At 42.2% G+C, this 21142-nt stretch overlaps 3 protein-coding genes and 1 non-coding gene across 18 annotated transcripts in view; 1 reads left to right on the forward strand and 3 right to left on the reverse strand.

The window, feature by feature from the left end:
- ptpn9b (protein tyrosine phosphatase non-receptor type 9b) overlaps positions 1 to 6107 on the reverse strand; it is a 14428-nt gene extending 8321 nt beyond the window's left edge. For 2 of the 3 annotated variants that reach the window (XR_013125233.1, XM_076990695.1), the window contains exons 1-7: positions 5976 to 6107; positions 3066 to 3209; positions 2725 to 2814; positions 2336 to 2460; positions 1434 to 1539; positions 1170 to 1280; positions 161 to 1020 (exon numbers count right to left, since the gene is read on the reverse strand). Coding sequence is in view for 2 of the 3 variants with exons in the window: in XM_076990695.1 (XP_076846810.1) it covers positions 161 to 1020; positions 1170 to 1280; positions 1434 to 1539; positions 2336 to 2460; positions 2725 to 2814; positions 3066 to 3209; positions 5976 to 6008 (1469 nt within the window). In the remaining variant the exon portion in view is untranslated. The remainder of the gene's footprint in view (positions 1 to 160; positions 1021 to 1169; positions 1281 to 1433; positions 1540 to 2335; positions 2461 to 2724; positions 2815 to 3065; positions 3210 to 5975) is intronic. The other variant, XM_076990696.1, reaches the window with a different exon arrangement.
- A 276-nt stretch (positions 6108 to 6383) lies between these two features.
- On the forward strand, positions 6384 to 6457 carry trnai-aau (transfer RNA isoleucine (anticodon AAU)). Its single transcript has one exon. It is a non-coding gene; the product is annotated as a tRNA-Ile (tRNA).
- Positions 6458 to 6604: 147 nt separating this feature from the next.
- exosc9 (exosome component 9) lies at positions 6605 to 13794 on the reverse strand. Its single transcript, XM_076990746.1, has 12 exons — positions 13600 to 13794; positions 10840 to 10934; positions 10638 to 10757; positions 10380 to 10482; positions 9725 to 9862; positions 9425 to 9507; positions 9127 to 9259; positions 8881 to 8969; positions 8423 to 8569; positions 7998 to 8131; positions 7861 to 7913; positions 6605 to 6710 (listed from the first exon to the last, which is right to left on the reverse strand). The coding sequence occupies exons 1-11, from the start codon at positions 13663 to 13665 to the stop codon at positions 7864 to 7866; spliced, it is 1158 nt and encodes a 385-aa protein (XP_076846861.1). The 5' UTR covers positions 13666 to 13794; the 3' UTR covers positions 6605 to 6710; positions 7861 to 7863.
- A 2791-nt stretch (positions 13795 to 16585) lies between these two features.
- The window catches only part of limch1a (LIM and calponin homology domains 1a), a 45876-nt gene continuing 41319 nt past the window's right edge, over positions 16586 to 21142 (reverse strand). For 11 of the 13 annotated variants that reach the window (XM_076990642.1, XM_076990648.1, XM_076990644.1 and 8 more), the window contains 8 exons: positions 20905 to 20997; positions 20560 to 20753; positions 20383 to 20483; positions 20190 to 20295; positions 19678 to 19761; positions 19131 to 19239; positions 18928 to 19030; positions 16586 to 18273 (listed from right to left, as the gene is read on the reverse strand). In XM_076990642.1, the coding sequence (XP_076846757.1) occupies positions 18248 to 18273; positions 18928 to 19030; positions 19131 to 19239; positions 19678 to 19761; positions 20190 to 20295; positions 20383 to 20483; positions 20560 to 20753; positions 20905 to 20997 (816 nt within the window). In that variant the 3' untranslated portion in view covers positions 16586 to 18247. The remainder of the gene's footprint in view (positions 18274 to 18927; positions 19031 to 19130; positions 19240 to 19677; positions 19762 to 20189; positions 20296 to 20382; positions 20484 to 20559; positions 20754 to 20904; positions 20998 to 21142) is intronic. The other 2 variants (XM_076990646.1, XM_076990649.1) reach the window with 1 other exon arrangement.

Below are 21142 nucleotides of genomic sequence, written 5' to 3' on the forward strand. Positions count from 1 at the left end.
AATGCCCTCATTTTTACCTGACAATTTACATTGCACACAAAAAAACATAAAAGGTTGGGCACTACATACAAGGTCTAATAAATTAAATCAGTGCATCAAGTGTATCAGTTCAACAAGCAGCAGGTGTGACTTACTAATGGAATCATCACATCTCTCTTACCTGGAGTAGTCGAAGGTGCCAACAGGAGGCTCTCTGCGGATCTCCTCATACTCCTGGTAGATTCCTTTCTTCTTCTTGTGTTTGACGTGCTGCACCAGTTCCTGCATGGTCATGCCTCCTGGCTCAGCAATGTGTATGGACGTCGCCGGGGCCTCCTCAGTCATTCCCGGTGGCCAGTTCGCATCCTGCTCTGGGCTGCGTGACAGGGGCGTCGGCCTCCCGGACTTCTGTGGGAGGGGAGGGACTCCATCTTCCGTCTCCGCCTCCTCCTCGAAGAAGTCATGCTCCCGATGGCAGTCTTTGGCTTCGTTGTCATCTTGCCTGAAGTCCTCGTTAGACACGCCCTCTTTCGGCACCCCCGTTTCATTGCCGTGCTTCTGGTGCAGGGGTGTGTGCAGGGGCGTGTCCGGGGGAGTGTCCGACTGTGGGGGCGGCTGCCGGCCACAGCCGCGTCCATTAAGTATGTTGGCGTTGGGGCCCGTGACTAGCCCGGACCCTGACAGGGCGGACCCATTCCAATGGGTGTGCCTGAAGTTCTGTATGTTGGCATTCCCATCATCCAGAAGGGGGCAGTTGGAGTTAAGTCCGTCCCCCAGCAGGGTGGCTCCCACTTGGGTGGTGCTGTTGGCACCATGAGGGATGGTGTTGGCGGTCTGGTTAGGCCGCGGGGAGTAGGAGTCCAGCAGGCTGCCTAGGCAGTCTGTTGTGGCATAGGGGGAGTTGTTGGGGTTGCTGGGGCTGGAGTTGACACAGGACTGGATCCAGGCAATGTGGTTGAACTGGGAGGAGCCTCCCAGCTGCTCTGGGAGGGAGCTGATTGGGATATGGCTGGCCAGTTCTTGAGCTTTTACTGTATATACCTTAGAGAAATCACACACACACTCGCATTAGCCTACAAGTGTCTTCAAAAAGTAATGCTTTCCAGAAATGGCCCTTCTGCCCTTATGTGGATGTTATTACATCTACCATAAGCAGGTAAAATGGCATGTGTAGAGGAAAATGGACGTACTCTTTCTCTGAGCTTCTTTTGGACAAACAGGCGTAGTACAGTAAACGGAGCTTGGAACCAGAGTGGCGACGACACAATGAACACACACTTTAACCGGGCAGGGAAAGCCCCCTGGTTCACACGGTCAGAAACACTCTTAGCGTACACATCAACAGCATGGACATCGTAGTCATTTATATTGTACAGAAGACGCTAGAGACATCACAATGAATCTGTTCATAATCAGCCACTAGCTACGTATCGGCCACAAAAAAAAACACTTACTTTGAGGAGGTTTAAAATTTTGATGCAGAGATCATAGTCAAAGTTGCTGTAACGGGAGTTTGTCATGTCGTAAATGAACACAAGACCATCTCTCTGAGTCTGAATACTGAAGAAATAGAAAACAACAGGACTGAGATTATATCTGGCAGGTCAGCAGATGCTAAACACATATTAGGAAAGTATGACCAACTGGAACCAAACAGCAAGCAGAAGAGCAAACAACTTGAAAATGTGACCCACCATCCTCAAGTGTTGGTATACGAATACTCGCATACATTACTGTAAGAGTGGGCGATTTTGCCAAAAATGCATATTACGATCTTTGTAACACCCATTTACGATCCATAATCTGAATTGTGATCTTTCATCCCAATGTACTGTGCAGAATATCCAGATGTGAAACAGTCTATGGACTAATCTGTTCTCACCATTTTCACATGCACACATACACGTGTATGCCTGGGGGAAGGTGTCCATTCAGATAAAGAGTATGAATAGATTTGTTGTATTAACCTCTGACACAGAATTAATTACTAGACATCCAAGTTTTTTGTGAAGTTTCTAAAAATTAGCAGGAGAACACAAAATGTCAAGATATCTTCGATTCCCTTGAAGTTACCCACCCCTGCATAACAGTAAAAAAAATAATCAATTAAAATGCATTAAACAAATCTTTCCTAAATAAAAATGTGTACCTATCCCACAACTTTGGGATGATAGCTTAGGACACCAATAGAAATCAATTGAAAGTTGTGACAATGTGTTGTGTCTTTACTTAAATGCTGCATGTAACAACAATGGCTCTCGAATCTCACCACTGAAAAGAGGAAATCTGCATTAGCGTCTCTGTTCAGGAGACTGTCCAGTTCAGGAAACAACAAATCTCTTACAGCCTCACTCACTTTTCTATGGCCTTGTCCAGTTGATATATGATGGCCTGAAGAACAGCCTTATGGGTAGTCAAGTCAGGCCGGTGGAGACGGGCAGTGAAGAGAGCCAAGGCTGCCCCCTTAGAATCACGTCCTGGCTGCGTGCACACACACAAACACACACACACATTCATCTTACTCTGATGGCTCCGTGAAGCCAGATATTTGAATACTTTTAATTAAAATTTTTATTTACAAACTAGTAAAAAAATGAGAACTAACTAAAAATTTAATGTAAAAATGATTTACAAACAGCCATTGAAAAATGAAACTTCTCAATGTCAGTGTGGTATGTATATTATTTGGAAGTATAAATTAAGTTGTATTTTTAAATACTTCATCTAAACTTAACATCTACTCACCAGAACGGTGAATTTGCCACTCAATAACTCCGTTCGTAGAGGTTCTTCATTAGGATTAATGTTGTAGATGCCTTCTTTTATTCTAGTATTCTGCACACGTGTGCACATGTGAGAGTGAGAGAGAGAGAGAGAGTGAGAGAGAGTGAGAGAGAGTGAGAGAGAGAGAGAGAGAGAGAGAGAGAGAGAGAGAGAGAGAGAGAGAGAAAGATGGGGGGGGGGGGGGGGCATTTATACTTTATCTCACTAAAATGAGACACAAAGTAGAACAACACCAAAACTGAACTGTAGTCTGAATTTTTTTAACTCGGCCATGCTGATAGTAATAAAAAGTCCCAGCTCACCTTGTAATCTTGGAAGAGTTCTATGGCTCTAGACACATTAAACTTGCGTGCCATGAGGAACTTAATGGCAGTGATTTGACTGACGAGGGCGGCATTCTGAGACTCTTCCCTACTTCTCACCTCAGCCAGGAACTCCTCCACTGCCTGAGAAACAGAGACACAAAATATATGCCAAATTCCTCTGTCTGTACATGACCCAGATAACTTAAACACCCAGTAATACTTGCTTACCGTCAGAGAAATAACTGCACAATTTATACTAAACTTAACCAATTTTAAAAGCATGCACATTCTTTCACGCATGACGTACAGCTGCCCACACTTCAAGTGTTCCTAAGCATCTTGAATCTTGAACAAAGTTGACGATATTATACTCAAATCTTAAACTAAGATAAATCCTGGTCCCTGCTGAAATTATACCCTTACTGTCAGCTGTCAGTGGAACAGTGAAAATGAGTTCTCAAAAATGGTCAGCACAAGACAACAGCAATAGTGATAATAGAGTGGATATTTAATGTAAAGTGGTTTAAGCAGCATTCATCTGTGAAAAGATGAAAAAATATATAGGTTTACACTACATGTAAGCAAGCTTTTTAACATGATTAACAAGAAAAATCAGACATTTGTGAAAGAGGCAGAGGAGTCACTTTTGTCACAAGTTGCTTAGGTACAGGCCTGTTAACTTACCGAAGGAATAAAGGGGGCAACAAACACATGAAATGTTCAAAACACAACAGCTATCAGCGATTTGACATACGAAGTCAACAATACTGATATTACAGAACTGTAAGATATTTAGTAGTTACCTACAGGGTCTACAACAGTGCATGACTAACAGTGAGGTTATACTAACCAAACTAATGGAATAACGGACGTGTTTCTCACAGCCCGTCTACCTCTCTGTGTTAATGACAGTGAGATTATACCAACCTAACGGAATAACGGACGTATTTCTCACAGCCCGTCTCCCTCTGTCTTAATGACAGTGAGATGATACTAACCTAATGAAATAACGGACGTGTTTCTCACAGCCCGTCTACCTCTCTGTGTTAATGACAGTGAGATTATACCAACCTAACAGAATAACAGACGTGTTTCTCACAGCCCGTCTACATCTCTGTCTTAATGACAGTGAGATTATACTAACCAAACTAACGGAATAACGGACATGTTTCTCACAGCCCATCTCTCTGTGTTAATGACAGTGAGATTATACTAACCTAACGGAATAACGGACGTGTTTCTCACAGCCCGTCTCCCTCTCTGTGTTAATGACAGTGAGATTATACTAACCTAACGGAATAACGGGCGTGTTTCTCACAGCCCGTCTCTCTGTGTTAATGACAGTGAGATTATACTAACGTAACGGAATAACGGACGTGTTTCTCACAGCCTGTCCACCTCTCTGTGTTAATGACAGTGAGATTATACCAACTTAACGGAATAACGGACGTGTTTCTCACAGCCCGTCTCTCTGTGTTAATGACAGTGAGATTATACTAACCAAACTAACGGAATAACGGACATGTTTCTCACAGCCCGTCACTCTGTGTTAATGACAGTGAGATTATACTAACCTAACGGAATAACGGACGTGTTTCTCACAGCCCGTCTACCTCTCTGTGTTAATGACAGTGAGATTATACTAACCTAACGGAATAACGTGTTTCTCACAGCCCGTCTACCTCTCTGTGTTAATGACAGTGAGATTATACTAACCAAACTAACGGAATAACGGACGTGTTTCTCACAGCCCGTCTCTCTGTGTTAATGACAGTGAGATTATACTAACCTAACGGAATAACGGACGTGTTTCTCACAGCCCGTCTACCTCTGTGTTAATGACAGTGAGATTATACCAACCTAACGGAATAACGGACGTGTTTCTCACAGCCCGTCTACTTCTGTGTTAATGACAGTGAGATTATAACGACCTAACGGAATAACGGACGTGTTTCTCACAGCCCGTCTACTTCTGTGTTAATGACAGTGAGATTATACTAACCTAACGGAATAACGGACGTGTTTCTCACAGCCCGTCTACCTCTGTGTTAATGACAGTGAGATTATACCAACCTAACGGAATAACGGACGTGTTTCTCACAGCCCGTCTACCTCTGTGTTAATGACAGTGAGATTATACCAACCTAACGGAATAACGGACGTGTTTCTCACAGCCCGTCTCCCTCTGTCTTAATGACAGTGAGATTATACCAACCTAACAGAATAACGGACGTGTTTCTCACAGCCCGTCTACTTCTGTGTTAATGACAGTGAGATTATAATAACCTAACGGAATAACGGACGTGTTTCTCACAGCCCGTCTACCTCTGTGTTAATGACAGTGAGATTATACCAACCTAACGGAATAACGGACGTGTTTCTCACAGCCCGTCTCCCTCTGTCTTAATGACAGTGAGATTATACCAACCTAACAGAATAACGGACGTGTTTCTCACAGCCCGTCTCAACGAGCTTTTTAACGCTCCGTGTAGAACTAGCTTAATTCGCTGTGCTAGCAGTTAGCTGTTACAGAAGTGTGACAAGACGTTCATTTCTTTCATTTTAGGTACATGTGACAGGATTGACTACGTTTTACTGTTGACTGCAACGTATCACATATACACCTACCAACCATAAATTTGCAATTCGGCTATCAACTAAAAATAATTCACAGTATTTAGCGAGCAACCAAGATAGTTTTCTAGCTAAGCTAACTAGCTTCCGTACACGGGTTAAGCTACTGCCAAAAAAGACAATTGGGCCCCGTCTTTAAGTATAAACTATTAAACTTCTGTTGAAGACGGTTATTAACCACACTTGTTCATTACTACATAACTTTGAAAACCACTTGAGGCATGACCGCAGAACACGATGAAAGCGTGTGTTAAAAACGTGAAGGTGTCTTACCACCGCTTCTTGAGTTGTCAGGGCTTCCGCCATCTTGAAGCCTGATCAACGTCTACGGGCGCGCCCTCAAGACTCACGAACGCGCCCTCAAGACTCACGAACGCGCTCTCAAGACTCACGAACGCGCCCTCAAGACTCACGAACGCGCCGCTGGCACAAGCGCGGTAGCTAAAAAGAGTTTCGCGAACGAGCATTGCGGTGGTTTCCTTACATGTGGCGCTATGTGGTGGTCAAACGATGAAACTACATGCATTTTACAAGTTGAATGTCAATGAATGCAAAATGTTCAGTCTTTTCTCAAAATGGTATAATGGATGCAATAGTTAATAAAAACACCATGTATAAAACAGGTCTATAAGCGTTGGATGAAACTACAAATTAATTTAGAATAAGGACATGCTTCCGTATGGCCGGTTAGCTCAGTTGGTTAGAGCGTGGTGCTAATAACGCCAAGGTCGCGGGTTCGATCCCCGTACGGGCCATCACATCACTTTTTGTTAAGTAAGTTATGTAAAAATTGCCGCAACACAATCTCAGAAATTCTAATTTCCTACAACGGAGTGCAACATGACCTCCTCCTGCTTCACTAACAACCTTTTCAAAACAAGACCACTAGACCACAAGAGGCATTCTATAAAACAATTTATTTAACAATGAATCCAGAGATGTAAAAGAGACAGTCACTGATGATCTTCCTTCCCTCTTCAATTCTGGGGGCTGCTGCTTCTGGAATTACTTTAAAAATGATAAACTTTACAATAAAATACTGTTCAGATGACTGACACTGACACACACACGATGTCCAACAGTACATGGACAGCACTCCCAATTAGTGAGTTTGTGTATTTTAACTTCAATCACCCCTAAACGGGTGTATAAAATAAAGCACATAGACAAACACTTGGAGAATTGATTGTACTCAAGAGATAAGTGACGTTAAATGGATCATCATGTCATCTTTAATTTTGGGAATTGTCTACCCCATTACATTCACCATAGTCAACAGGAATGGGTAGTGTAGTAAAATGGGTCATGGAACAGCAAAAACTCAGACCCAACACAGCTGACCGCCCAAACCCACAGGACAGAGCTCCTGAAGAATGTGGCGTAAAAATATTCTGCTGCGTCACTCAAGTTCAAAATGCCATTGGAAGCAACATCGGCACAAGAACTGTGCGCCGGGAGCTTCAGAAAATGGGCTTCCGTGGCTGAGCAGCTGGAAATCCATTTCATGAAGCCTAGGATTATGACGGTTGTAGTGTTAAGCAATTGGACTCTGGAGCAGTGGAAAACATTTGGGTTTGGTGGCTGCCTGAAGAAACACAACCTACTGTAATACATAGTGCCAATATAGTTTGATGAAGGTAACAAGCCAGGGCTGGTCCTCAAGACTGGGCTAAGCCCCTTTGTTCTGGCACTGTTAATTCTACAGCAGTTTGGACATTTTCATGCATTTAATGGCAACTGTTTGAAGAAAGTTTATGCTCCTATGCATAATGTGAGGTCTAAGTGAGGACGTGGTATGACAAGTCCAGTATTCTGCCCAGAGCCCTGGAGTCGACCTCACTGAACACCCTGGGAACGCATCAAAGTCTGGACAACGATCACAGACGTCTCGTACAACACCAGTCCAATACATTTTGACTGAACGGGCATAAACTCCCACAGACACACTCCAACATCTGTTGAAAATCCAACTCCAAATGAGTGGAAGCTGTAAAGGCTGGGTAGACACTTCAAATTAAAGCCACGGTTTTGGAATGGGATGTCTGTCAAGGTCATAAATGTGATAGTAGGGTGTCCAGGTTTGGCCATATAGTGTGCAAGCATGTATAGGCAATTCTACTTATACAAATAGATTAAAAAAAATGATTTTAGTGCATACTTCTCAATCAAGAATCACAACGTCCTCTTCTTCACTGTCCGAGAGCTCTTTAACTGCAAAACAAAAAAATGCGCTGAGTAAACACTTCCACTACGGCAGACAGAGAGACACTCGGGCAGGTAGACATAAGCACATACCGCTCTTCCTTTGAACTTTTTTGACCGACACCTCTTCCACAGTTTCTTCATCTTCGTCATCCAGTCCCCACGTGTTCTGAAGACCTTCACCCACCTGTCCAGTACCCATGGCAACAATAACGGGGGAGGACACACTGGCTAAAGGGTCAAGGGTCATTTAAAAATTAGAAAAAAGAATGAAAAGCCAAACAAAACTGTAAAAAAAAAAAAAAAAAAAAAAAAAAACACCCTTGTTAAGCCTTATAACAATCATGAGCAGAGCTGCACATACTGCAAGTACTTGCATTCCTGCGAAGTGCCTTCCCTCAGTTCATATTCTCCATTACAAAACTGAATAAATCATGTATCGATTCGTTAATAAAAGTATTGTCCGCCTTCCCCCTTTGGCTGTCTGAGCCATTTCAGGAACTGACCAATAAGGATACACTTCAGGATCAGCTGCTGCTGTGCTGATGATTCTGTCAGCTGTCTCCTGGACATCTGTCATTTCCATGGGAGTTTCCCCTCTTTTCAGGGCAGTGACACGCTCCTTAGGCATGGACTCAGCAAAGCCAAACCTTCCACCCTCCTTCCTAAGAATCCAGATTATTCCAGAACAAGAAGCCTCTAATTTGGTCAGTGGCAACAAATACTCAAGGCCAGAACAACCTGGCATACACCTGAAATGTCTGTACTGAAATATGTTTGTTGAAGTACAGCCTTGCCCACATGTTCCTGATATGACCAAATGGGGTCAACCCCTGCTACACATTGAAACAGCAGGTTCACATGCCAGGAAGCACAGGCTTCCTAATACCAAACACCTTCTGTAACTTAATAAAAGGGTACCAAACCCTTTCTCTCACTCCATCCATCCACACCCCTACACCAAGCCCCGCCTTACCTTACTCGTCTGTCATTTTCCAAGGCTTTGTTAATGAGCTCGGTGATCTCGGATACCTTCACACTGGCTATTTTACTGCATCTTAGAACCTAAACACAGACATGATATAGTAATATGTTCATATCAGCTCGTACTGTTCACAGTCTGTTCACAGAGTATACACAGTACTGTGTATAAGTAAAACCTAACTCAACACAGGCCTCGTCATACATGCGCACACATCACAGACCTACATGAGGGACCAACCTGCTCTTTCAACAGCATGATGCCCCCACTGGACTGAATGGAGCAGATCTCCCTGTGTTTGTTCATGGCTATGACCAGGTGGCCGTCCATGACCAGCTCCTCCTTCTCGCAGGGATCCACCAGCAAATAGGTGCTGCGAGAGGAAAGACCAGCAGCATTAAACAGCATTGCTTCTCCTCACAGAACAGTGAGGAGCATATTTTAAAGAATTCCAGTCTACAGTACATTTCAAGAGTCCAATTTTTTTCATTTTTAATGATTTTTTAAAATGTGACGACTGTGATTTTTTTTTTATTACCCTTGCTGGAAGAAGGCGAAGCTGACACAAACTGGCATGTGGTAAATACTCAGTGGGACAGGGTCTCTCTCTTCTGAACTGAACTGGACATGACATAGTAAGGCAGAATGTGTTTAAAGCACAGGTCAAAGGTCAAGCCAAAAAGCCCAAACGGCACAGTTTTGTTCGGTCCAGTCGTTGGGTATTCATGGTCGTGCTTTAGGCCAGGTGACAGCACAATCATGGCAGTCATTCAGTGTTCTTAATAGCTTGGATCTGGTCTATCAGCATTTGTGGTCAAGCAAAAGTGTGAACGCTCACCACAGTGACCTCTCGACCCTGGATGGCGACGTCCGGCCGTTTAAAGTGGCAGAGCGCGGATATAGCTGCGATGCTAGCCGCATCCATCAAGTTGCCATCATGATTCAGCACATGGACATCCACCCGGATCTGCCACACCTGGCAACCCAAGTCAACACGCATATCGCAACAGTGGCAAGGAAAAACTCCCTAGATAGGGATTAGGAAGAAACCTTGGGAGGACCAAGACTCAAAGGGATCCCATTCTCCATTGGGCAGCCCAGCTACAAACCTGCCACCAGCACCAAAGTTAAGGGCCAATGACTTTACTTATCAAAACAATATATATTCTTTTTCATCAGACAATGAGACAACTTTGTCACTGGGCATTCAAAAAAAAAAAAAAGTAATCTTATCAACCAGTGAGAAAATACCAACCTGAGAAGATAACATACTTAGAATAGAATTGGCAAAATCTGGACAAACAGTATATGTCCTGTTCTCACAAAGTTAAACACAAATATTTGAAAGAGCAAAGACTGTTGTTCCCCCAAGTGGCATGTTCTGTTGGACGCATTATGTCCGATACCTGCTGGATCCCAATTAATGATACAGGTGAAACACAAACAGATGCATGTTTGTGTCAAAAGGAAATACATGGAATATAACGGTTCACCTTTTCTCCTGATATCACACATAGAGACTCTGTGTCCATACATCTGGAATTGCGCAGACACCTTTCCAGTTGCCTGTTCAGTGTCACTAACAATTCTGACTGTCTAGAATGGAGACACAAAGTGGAGCAATAAAAAAAATTAAGCAAATTCACAGATGCACAAATATAACAGGACACACGCCTGCAACCACAACAATTAGACTGTGCTACGATGTTTTCCCATTTTCACCTGACTTTGGTTGTGCTGACAGTACAAACCTGTTTGGCTGAAACGCGGGCGATGCCATGGGCGACAGCTCCAGGTTAAAGAACATGAAGCCCTCCGTGGGACGAGAGTCTTTGGGTGGGACCAGTTCACATGAGACCTGTGCTAGGACCCTTCAGAAACAGACACATTTTATGTACAAACATGCACAATGATATGTAAATATTTTTTTTTTTCGAACTACAGTTAAATTACCTTGTTTTGCCGAGACTTACAGTACAGCAACCATAATCTGTACCAAACGCAATTTTTATATTGCGGTAGTCGTACGTCTGTCTTCCATCCAAGCGCTAACAATAACAACAAAGAATGCATATTAGCATGTGGTAACTTATTGGTTACTTATTCATAAAGGGTGTGTTCACGATGCATGGCATTTTGAGCAGTGGGCCTATAGGTGAATGGATTCAAAGGAGCAAGTTCAGAGGCTTACTGAAGGCCTTTATTGATGGAGGGCCAGAGAAATAACTAATGCATCATAGAACATAGAACAGGCCCTATGAGAGGAAGCTGATTTTAGCCTGGCCCAAAATCACTTTATACCTTAAATCTTACTGGCAATATGGCATATTAAGTCATTTCAGAGGCCTGCTGTATGCCTCTAAGGCGCCGGGCCAGACAAATAACACATGCATCATACATAACTGGTTCCTATGTGTAACAGAAACATCATTATGGCCCAACATCCTTTTATCTCTCAAATCTAACTGGAAACATGACACATTGAGTTTTGCACATAGGTGAAATGATTCAGAGGCTTGTTGTTTGCCTCTATGGTGTCGGGCCACACAAATAACACATGCATCATATAGAACGGGTTCCTCTCCTTAAGCCTGGCCCGATATCATTTTAAACCTCAAATGTAACCGGAAACATGGCACTTTCAGCAGAGGTGCAGAGAAGTAAATTGGCAATTTCACAGGCATAGTGATGGCCTCATTCATGGCGGGCCAGATAAGCCTGCTTTTGTTCTGTTAAATATGAATTTCCTTACAACAAGTAAAGGGGATTGTTGTCGTTGTCTTGGCCAGGACACTCCTGAAAACAAAACTGTAAATCTCAATGCAATTAGTGCACACACAAGTACACACACATTGCTTGCACAGTTCATGAAGGATCTCGGCTCTAAACGTCCTGCTTCTTTGTGGATTTTGTTTGTTGTTGTGCTATCATTTTGAATATTATATATATACATATTCCTCAGAGGGTCTGGTCCATATTGACATGATAGCATCACACAGTTGCTGCAGATTTGTCAGCTGCACATCCACGATGTGAATCTCTCATTCTACCCCATCCCAAAAGTGCCCTACAGGATTACATTTGAGTACAGTGGACTCATTGTCATGTTCATGGCGCGTTATTGTCGTGTTCATGATATGGCGCATTATCCTGCTGGACGTAGCTATCAGAAGATGGGTACACTGTACTTGAATAAAGGGACGGTCAGCAACAAAACTCAGGTAGGCTGTGGTGTTGACACAATGCTCAGTTGGTACTAATAGGCCCAAAGTGTGCCAGGAAAATATCCCCCACACCATTACACCACCACCATGAGCCTGAACCATTGATATGGCAGGATGGATCCATGCTTTCATGATATTGATGGCAAATTTTGACCCTACCATCCAAAAGTCGCAGCAGAAATCGAGACTAATCAGACCGGGCAATGTTTTTCCAATCTTCTATTGTTCAATTTTGGTGAGCCTGTGCGAACTGTAGCCTCAGTTTCCTGTTCTTAGCTGACGGGAATTGCACCCGGTGTGGTCTTCTGCTGCTGTAACCCATCCGCCTCAAGTTCGACGTGTTGTGCATTCAGAGATGTTCTCCTGCATGCCTCAGTTGTTATTCGAATTAATGTTGCCGTTCTATCAGCTCAAATCAGTCTGGCCATTCTCCTCTAACCTCTGGCATCAACAAGGCATTTGTGCTCACAGAACTGCCACTCACTGAATATATTTTTCTTTTTCGGACCATTCTCTGTAAACCCTAGAGATGATTGTGCGTGAAAATCCCAGAAGATCAGCAGTTTCTGAAATACTCACCTTTATATCACCTTTCTTCCTCATTCTGATGCTCGGTTTGAACTGTAGCAGATGGTATTGGCCATGTTTACATGATTAAATGCATTCAGTTGCTGCCATGTGATTTGTTGATTCGACATTTGCGTTAATGAGCAGTTGGACAGGTGTAACTAATAAAGTGGCCGGTGAGTGTACATCTTTACCTATACACACACGTATATATTCAGGAATGTCCTGGCCAAGACAACGACAACTACCCCCTCCTATACTTATTGTAAGAAAATTCACATTTTATTTTATTATACCATTATGAAACAAAATACTAAACATTTGATACCAAAGATCACTGTGACTTTAATGCAAAGTACACAAATAGACCAAAAGCAGAAAAAACAGGTTTATCTGGCCCACCATGAATGAGGCCATCGCTATGCCTGTGAAACTGTCCATTGACTTCTCTGCACCACTGCTGATTGTGCCATGTTTCCAGTTACAGAGAGGAACCGGTTCTTTATGATGCATTTGTCTGGCCCGACATGATACAGGCAAACAACAAGCCTCTGAAATTGCCCCTTTGAATAATTTGACCTGTGTGCAAAACTACTTTTTATATATTGTATATTAGATTTGAGACATAAAAAGATGTCGTGCCAGGCTAAAATCAGGTTCTTCTTACACTTAGGAACCTGTTATGTATGATGCATTTGTTATTTCTCCATCAATAAGGTCTTCAGTAATCCTCTGAACTTGCTCCTTTTAATTCATTTGACCTGTGCGCATCGTGAACACACCCTTAATGAATAAGAAACCAGCCGCCGAATAAAGCTGCGAATAAGTAACCAAACGAATCGGCAACTGCGAATTAAAAAGTTCAGCTAGCTAACGGGAGTTAGTCAGTTTGCAGATACAGATACATCACAATGTAACTTACCTTCTTGCTTTCGATAGCTTTAAGAAGAAACAGTCGCTCACAGTTTGACAACGGAGTTTCCCTCATTTTATTGCATGTATACGGCCAATGCTACAGATTACACTCGTTTCTCAGGCATGGTACAACAGCCGCGCGCTCTAGTCGCGTAATCTCCGGAATAAACACCCTCGACGCACAGTACTGACGTGTGCCTGCGTGCCCGCGCCTCGTGGTCGTGCATGGATTACCAATTAATTGCTTATTTTAAAAAGATGATAAATTTATGTTGATTTCAGTGGTAAATAATTGTACAATTTTAAAATGTGTATTTATTAAATATATGCATAACTTATGTAAACGGTTTTATAAGCTATATAATAACTGATGATGTTTTGCTACTCACGTTACGACCAAGTTGGATCAAAGACGAGAAATGTTTATTGTCTCTTTATTGTTATTGCTAAACGCATAGGCAATCACGTAGCTTATACATCGAAATGTATATTGTCATAACGTGACTTAGTAAGAAACAATTTGAGACATATAAATGAACAACCGTGTAGGTAACGTTTTGTTTAGTAAAAAGTAATTTACAAACCATAATAATCAGGGCGCCGTTTCCCATAAGCATCGTAAAACAAAGACCATCTTTAAATAGTAAACTTAACCATAAGGCCAGTTTGCTGTCCCATCAAAATGTAATTACGTTTTTGTTTTCAGTAGATTTAAGGAGAAACAGATGGGGTTCAGTGCTTGTGTACTGCAAATACTGCAGATTAAAAAAAGAACACAGTCATGATCGTTTTTCAACCACGGTGCGCCAGCTGCGTGTTTTAGGAGCGCGAATTTAGGAGCGAAACACTGACACAGTGCTGACGTGTATGCTCCACTGCACGCACCTCGTGGTGATGTTATGGTCTGGCATTGTTTTGCTACTTCAGGACCTGGAAGACGTAATTACTGTGCTAAATGAAACCATGTATTCTGTTGTCTACCAAAAAATCCTGAAGGAGAATGGTTGGGCATCTGTTCACGACCTCAATCAGAAGTTCTACGTGTGTTCTGCAGCAAGACTGTGATTCAAAACACACAGCAAGTCCATCTCTGGCTTAAGAAAAACAAAATAAAGAGACTGAGATGTGGCATGACCTTAAAAGGCTCGGAAATCATTGTGGTCGAGTTACAACAATTCTGCAAATATGAGTGGGCCAAAATTTCTTCACGTTGCTGTACAATGCCTGATACACTTGATTGCAGTTGGATGGCCCAACCACCCTTAGTTATTAGGTTATTAGAGTATTAGGGTATTGGTTTAGGGGCAATCAAACACGGTGTCATGTAGGTTTGGATTTTTTTGGCTATTCCCCTTTACTTGCATTATATTTGTCTAATATTTACATTTGTTTAATCTGATACATTTAAGTGTGACTAACATGCAAAAAATAAATATCAGGAAGGAGCCTTTTAAATTTTATGTCATTAAATTAAAGCAGAAACAAAAATGATTTTTTTCTTCTTAGTTGTAAATGGCACTACTAGTCTATCAATATCAAATGACAACATGTCATGGCAAGAGATTAAGAGTCACCTCCATTCTATACTTAAGGAACTCCAGCTCTTAAGGACTGGTAGAGTAATATTCAGGAGATTTTGGTTGAAGACATATACAGAAAAGGTCCAAATGTCTGCAAAACTAATTTAGGTTTACACGTACACCCAACTGATTGGATGTTTCAGACATGTCTAATGCAGACCTAAAATAAACTGATTTATGACTTTATAATTCTTCGTAATATGATTGATATCATTAATGACCTGCAGGCCACAGGTCGATGCCCCTTTTAACGCAGACACCAGCCGACGTTTTAACAAATCATACCAGTTCCTAATGTTCGGATTATTTGCTGTGCGGCCCTTTCATAAGGTTATGAGCGATGAGAGCGCGCGGGTGTAAGTGTTTTGAGTCGCGCGACATGATGCCCGCTCTTTGCACTTTGTGGTCGTTCAGATCACCATCAATCATCTTGCTTTTCAGTAGTTGCCTATTTTACCACGCGCAGATTTCAAACACAGCAGCAGTTTAACTTAATAATAAACGTAAAATGTGTATCGCATCAATTGAATTAAAACGTAAACTAGCGCCTGACAATAGAAATACATGTACCTAAGATATCTTAGACCAATAGAGTTATTCCCAAGATTTTCTGCCAATGTCTTTATTCAACCCCAACCCCTTTTCCACGGATATATGCATCTGAGGTTTTTGCCAAACAGACCTTGATTAGCTACCTAACACAATTTACATGGGTTTTGCTCATTACTAATAATTTGATACTGTAATTGGGTTCATGCTTTTCAAGTATCCAGTCTTGGTGTAAGACGATTTTCTTCGGATAATTAACAGACATACGAGATAAATGTTTACTTAGTTTTTAGTTTTAATTTTCACGTTATGTATTTTGGTAAGTTGATTGTTTATTTTTAGAACCACTTTATTGTTATTTTTAGTAATAGTGAACTAATAGTGATTTATATATTACATTTTATTTTTTATGATTCAGGGAGCCGAGGACTTAATAAATAATATATAAACTAATTAAGGAATTCGCCTTTTCAGTTATTGTGATACTGTTCAAAGGGATAAACAAGTATCAAACATGAACATATCATAAGTATGATGCTATAGGGTTGGCCCCCTAAGCCAACATTGGACGGATCAAAGATTATTACGTTGTATACTTGTATTTCTTGGTGAGCGCAGCGAGGTATGTGTGTGGTTTGTATGTTTGTGTAGGCCCTATGCCTGTGTTTGGTATTTGAGACATTTGTATTTGAGTGACGGTCATGTGTGTGTTTGTATTTTATCTATTTTCACGGTGCCGTAAGGTCAAATGAACGGATTGAGTTGATTACGAGCAAAAAATAAAGGAAACCTAAGCGCATGTTGACACTCTCTCTTTTGGGGCCAAGAGTTGCTACACAAAATACAAAATAAATAAATACAAAATGCATTTAAAATAATTTATTTATAAACATACAATTGCTATAAAACCCATTGCTTTTCAAGGGTTGTCAGGTTCGTCAGGGTGTCTTATCGATCTTCATTAAGATGATACAATAAATACAGATCTTTAACATACAGGCCACTTTCATTTTCGACTTGATTGCCCTCCGAGAAACAAAACAATAGGGTACATCCTGTCCGGTTCATATTTCTTATATCTTAATTTACCTACGTAAATAAAAGACAGACGAGACAGACCAAAGCATATGGAAACCTCCGTCGTAAAAATACAAACTGGAAAGCGTAAGATTATTTAATACAGATATGGACTAATAATATAGAGAACATGCTAAGCCCTAATGTTCGCATAAAGACGTCATCACTCACAACCGCTAAATGTGTAAAGATTAACCAACTTGAAATTAGACTTGAAAACGCACCTCTAAAATTCAAAACAGTTTGTTGTGCAGCTTACAAGGTTTATCCATAAAACATGGTAGAAATAGGACAATTCTGCTCAGTGCATTTTTCTCTCCAAATGCGCAGTGGTAGAACAGGCAAACAAAATAGCTCGTTGAACAATAAGCTTTGGATGTTGCATACAGAACACAATCACACCACCGTCCTCTACGTGTGCGATCATCCTTAAGGCACGACATAGCAATGTATATGCTGTACGGAATAACTGAAAGGGACATTTTCAAAGGAAAACAGAAACGCGCAAAACTAAAATAACAGTCCGTCTCGTGCCCGAGAGCATGCAACCCTCTCCAGCCAAAGGCCTTGAAAAAACATACAAACCCCCAAATGGAAATGTCTTCATCCAAAACTTAGTGAGACTTCAAACCGCATGCATTTAAAGATAATGTCTGTTCACAAATGATTCCATAAATGAGGCGGGAAAAAAGAACTAAACTAAAAAAAAACCACAAGAGTACATTTAACTAAAACGAAAAAGGTCCAGTCACTCCCTCACAGAATCATGCAGCATATAGCGCCTCTGATGGAGGCGATACGATAAACTTAACTTCGCGCACCTCGAAGAAGGCTACATATCATTTATCTTCCATTACTGAAAATATACTGCATGAGGCCTTTAGGCAGGCCAGCGATAACGCAGACTCTCCCACTTCCTAAAGTGTCAGGATAATAGGCGAAGCGACAATCATTGCTTATTACGCTTTTTTGTCTCTTAATAGCGGCTGAAAGTCATGGTAAGTGGTCTAAAGTGCAAAATCACTGAAGAATAAGCAATGCCCCTTTCTCTTGGGCAACCACCAAGTGACGTTAGATACTGTTTTACGGGTCCTTTCTCGTTGAAAACGCGGGTCGGAGTTTTGACTTCATGTATCTATGCAGCGAATTCCACTTTGTAGTCTACAGTAAGCTAATGTGGCGTTTATTATCGGTTACCACAGTACACGCACATGCGTGTGATGATTAGAAATACATTTTGACAGTAAACATAATTAGGATTTTCACGTGTTAATAATAGAGTCCAGAAGAACGATCAGATAGCGTCCCAGCTTGACCCATTTGCGTGAAGGGTGGTGTGTAATTGTGCTTTATGGAAATCGCTCCCGAAATGAGGTTCAGAGTTCTCCACGGGGACGGGCTTCCGTTGGGTTGGCAAATGTTCCGTTTGCTCTTCGGTTCGCAGGAGGGTTACAGTGTGGTGGGCTGACCAGCAGCTATGGGAATACAGACATTTCGTAAGTCACATGCCCTATTTTTTGGTCACATGCATAAAAAAAATACGTGCATTATCTACAGACAGCAGGGTTTCTTCATAGAAAACAATACAGCTCCAGTTGAGTGAAAGGGTGGTATGTTATATTTCTATCCTTAGGCCTATATTTTGTTTTCTCCTGGGCCTGTATGTATGTGTGTACATCTCTATATTTTCTATACTTAGCCTACTCTGTTCTTATGTGATGTGCCATATTTTGTCAACTGTGATTTTTTACACCACAATTGAAATTTGTCCTCCGCATTTTACCCATCTGTGCAGTTAACACACACACACACACACACACACACACACACACACACACACACACTAGTGATTAATAGAGGGCTGTGGATCACACGTGCCCAGCCCTAGCCCGGCGCCCAGGGAGCAGCTGGGGTTAGGTGCCTTGCTCATGGGCACCTCAGTCATGGCCTCAGGTCTGGGAATTGAACCCACGACCCTCCGGTGACAAGACCAGTTCCCTACCACCAGGCCATGACTGCCCATTACATATTATTTTAGATAAGTCTTCTCTCTTTCATAATCTTTATGGTTATTTGTATCCACTCTATTTTACTGTGTTTGAAATGAATATAGACGCGCAGTCGCTCACCACGTGATTTGATGTAGCAGTCCTGACAGCTGAGCACACCGTTTCTAATCCGCACATCCGTCCCTGCGCTTGTTTCGCCGAGCAGCCCTCTACACACACCACACTGGGACAGAAACGCAGCATTCACACGGTAAGCAATGCACAATATTTACATTTGTCATCTGAAAACACATGTACACACGCACATACCCTCAAACACATACCTTAAAACACTGGATATGGAAGTAAAGGCCCAAGGTCTCGATTATCATAGCTGCTCCTTTACCCAGCGGCTGCGCGCAATTTGAGCAAAGCTTCTTGCCACTCACTGACCTATAGAGGGCACCAAACAAAAATTACTCACGCCTGCAAGATAAGTGTCATTTAATCGACCTAGTGCTATTTCTATTGTATAATTAGAATTTAAAACTAATAGGCCTACTATATTTACACCTAAATTTACATAATACATTTATTTCTGTTATTTTATTGCACTGAAAACAAAGTGTTTTGTCTCCTAAAACAATAAGGGAAATTGTACTGTGAGAAAGAATTTTCAAATACAAATTAATTTTAGTCTAGGAAAAGATATGATAAATCAGCAACAACAATAATAATCATAATAAAAACAAACATAGTGGCACCTCTTTGTCATACACTGCAGAAAACACTGCATGCACCAAAATATGTGACCGCATGCCGAGCCTGACAAGCAACTCTAGTGTGTGTGTGTAAGGATGCTTGCGTAAGTGGATGAGTGAGAGATCCTACCTGCTTGATGTGGGCGGTGTGTCTTGTGGTGATTGAAGTGATTTAGATGGGTGCATCCCTAAAATGTTTTCATATGAACCAGTCCTGACCACACAAGCACACGCACATAGACACACACACACACACACACATATAGACACACACACATAGACACACACACAAACACATGAGCAAGCAAGCAGAATGTTGGTTGCTTGCAGGTTTTACTTTTCTTTACACTGAGTGTAATGGACCATCCTACTAATCTTAACAGATTCACTAAATGTACAAAGGTGATCATATGAATGAAAAGTATGATTACGAAAAGTGATTATTTCTGATGATTTAATGTTTGTGGAATCTTATCCTATTTGTGATACCAAAAAAAAAAGAAGAGGAAGATTTGAAATGCAATACATTCAGCATTCTAACGCATTGCATACAGTGCATGCATGGGGGATCGGACACAAGCGAGGAACATCAGGTGCAGGGCTAAGAGTTTATCTCACAAACACACACATTACGCCTCTAACCTCCTCATCCTGGGAGGCTGCGTCTGTGAAGGGCTCATATTCCTGTCCAGGGAAGCCGTTTTCTTCCACTCTGGCCTGCTCTCTGATTTACAGCTCCAAGACTCATCTGTATTTACACAAGTCATGATGAATTAGCCTGCGTGTGTGTGTGTGGTCCATGTTGTGGATGAGTGTAAGCGGACGGCTGGACTACCATGTATGAACTGCAGCTGTGGTGTAGCAGACTGACTCTCCTGATGTTCTGCTCCCTGGCCGTTCTGCAGTATGGGTGCGATTGCTTCTGTCTGATCAGAGCTGTTTGAGGATGAAAGATATATTAGCTGCTATTGTCTGTAGTTAGCGGTGAAGCTGCCGGTGTTTATTAAGTTACCTGTGTGCTAACCCGTTCCTCTGGCTCGTCTGTTCGTCAAACAACTGTAGTGTTTTGTCTGGGTGAGCCAGCAAAGGGGCAGGGTCATCATGGCAGGGGACCGAAAGGGGTGGGGCTTCCGTCACACCGGGCGAGGACAGGGCAGAGGAGTGCGGGGTCAGCGGGGTCGTTGTCTCCTCCAGGATCCGCCGTTCCTAATCAGAGCCAATCGCTGATCAGTAATGCGCAACAGCCTTATCAGCATGGAGGGGTTCAAGCATCTTACACATGATAGCACCGATAGTGTATTGAATGCCAGGAGGACCGGGGTGGTGGTGGTGGTGGGTTCTGGTGCCGAGGGCGTACCTCCTCGTAGTGTCTCCGTTCTTCTTCCTCCACCTCCTTCTGAGCCTTCTCCCATTCTTGCTTCAGACGTTCCTGCTCCTGCTGGTACTTCTCCTAGGGAGGGACAGGCAGACACATGGAGTTCAATGTGATTGAGAAGAGAACAGAAGAGTAGAGGAGAGAGGAGAGAAAAGGGACAGAACAGTAAAAAGTACGCAGAAGACGACAGCAGGATTCCAGATGCTATGGTGTGGAGGAA

Source organism: Brachyhypopomus gauderio, unplaced genomic scaffold (genome assembly GCF_052324685.1).
Source record: "Brachyhypopomus gauderio isolate BG-103 unplaced genomic scaffold, BGAUD_0.2 sc77, whole genome shotgun sequence".
Taxonomy (NCBI): domain Eukaryota; kingdom Metazoa; phylum Chordata; class Actinopteri; order Gymnotiformes; family Hypopomidae; genus Brachyhypopomus; species Brachyhypopomus gauderio.

Excerpts from the sequence above, each read along its gene's own strand:
- exosc9 (XM_076990746.1), bottom strand. The coding sequence starts at position 13,665 with ATGAGGGAAACTCCGTTGTCAAACTGTGAGCGACTGTTTCTTCTTAAA. Across the intron at positions 9,260-9,424 it reads TTCGCCTTCTTCCAGCAAGG|CACCTATTTGCTGGTGGATC; the intron begins GTAATAAAAAAA and ends TTCCTCTCGCAG. Across the intron at positions 8,570-8,880 it reads GAAAATGACAGACGAGTAAG|GAAGGAGGGTGGAAGGTTTG; the intron begins GTAAGGCGGGGC and ends CTGGATTCTTAG.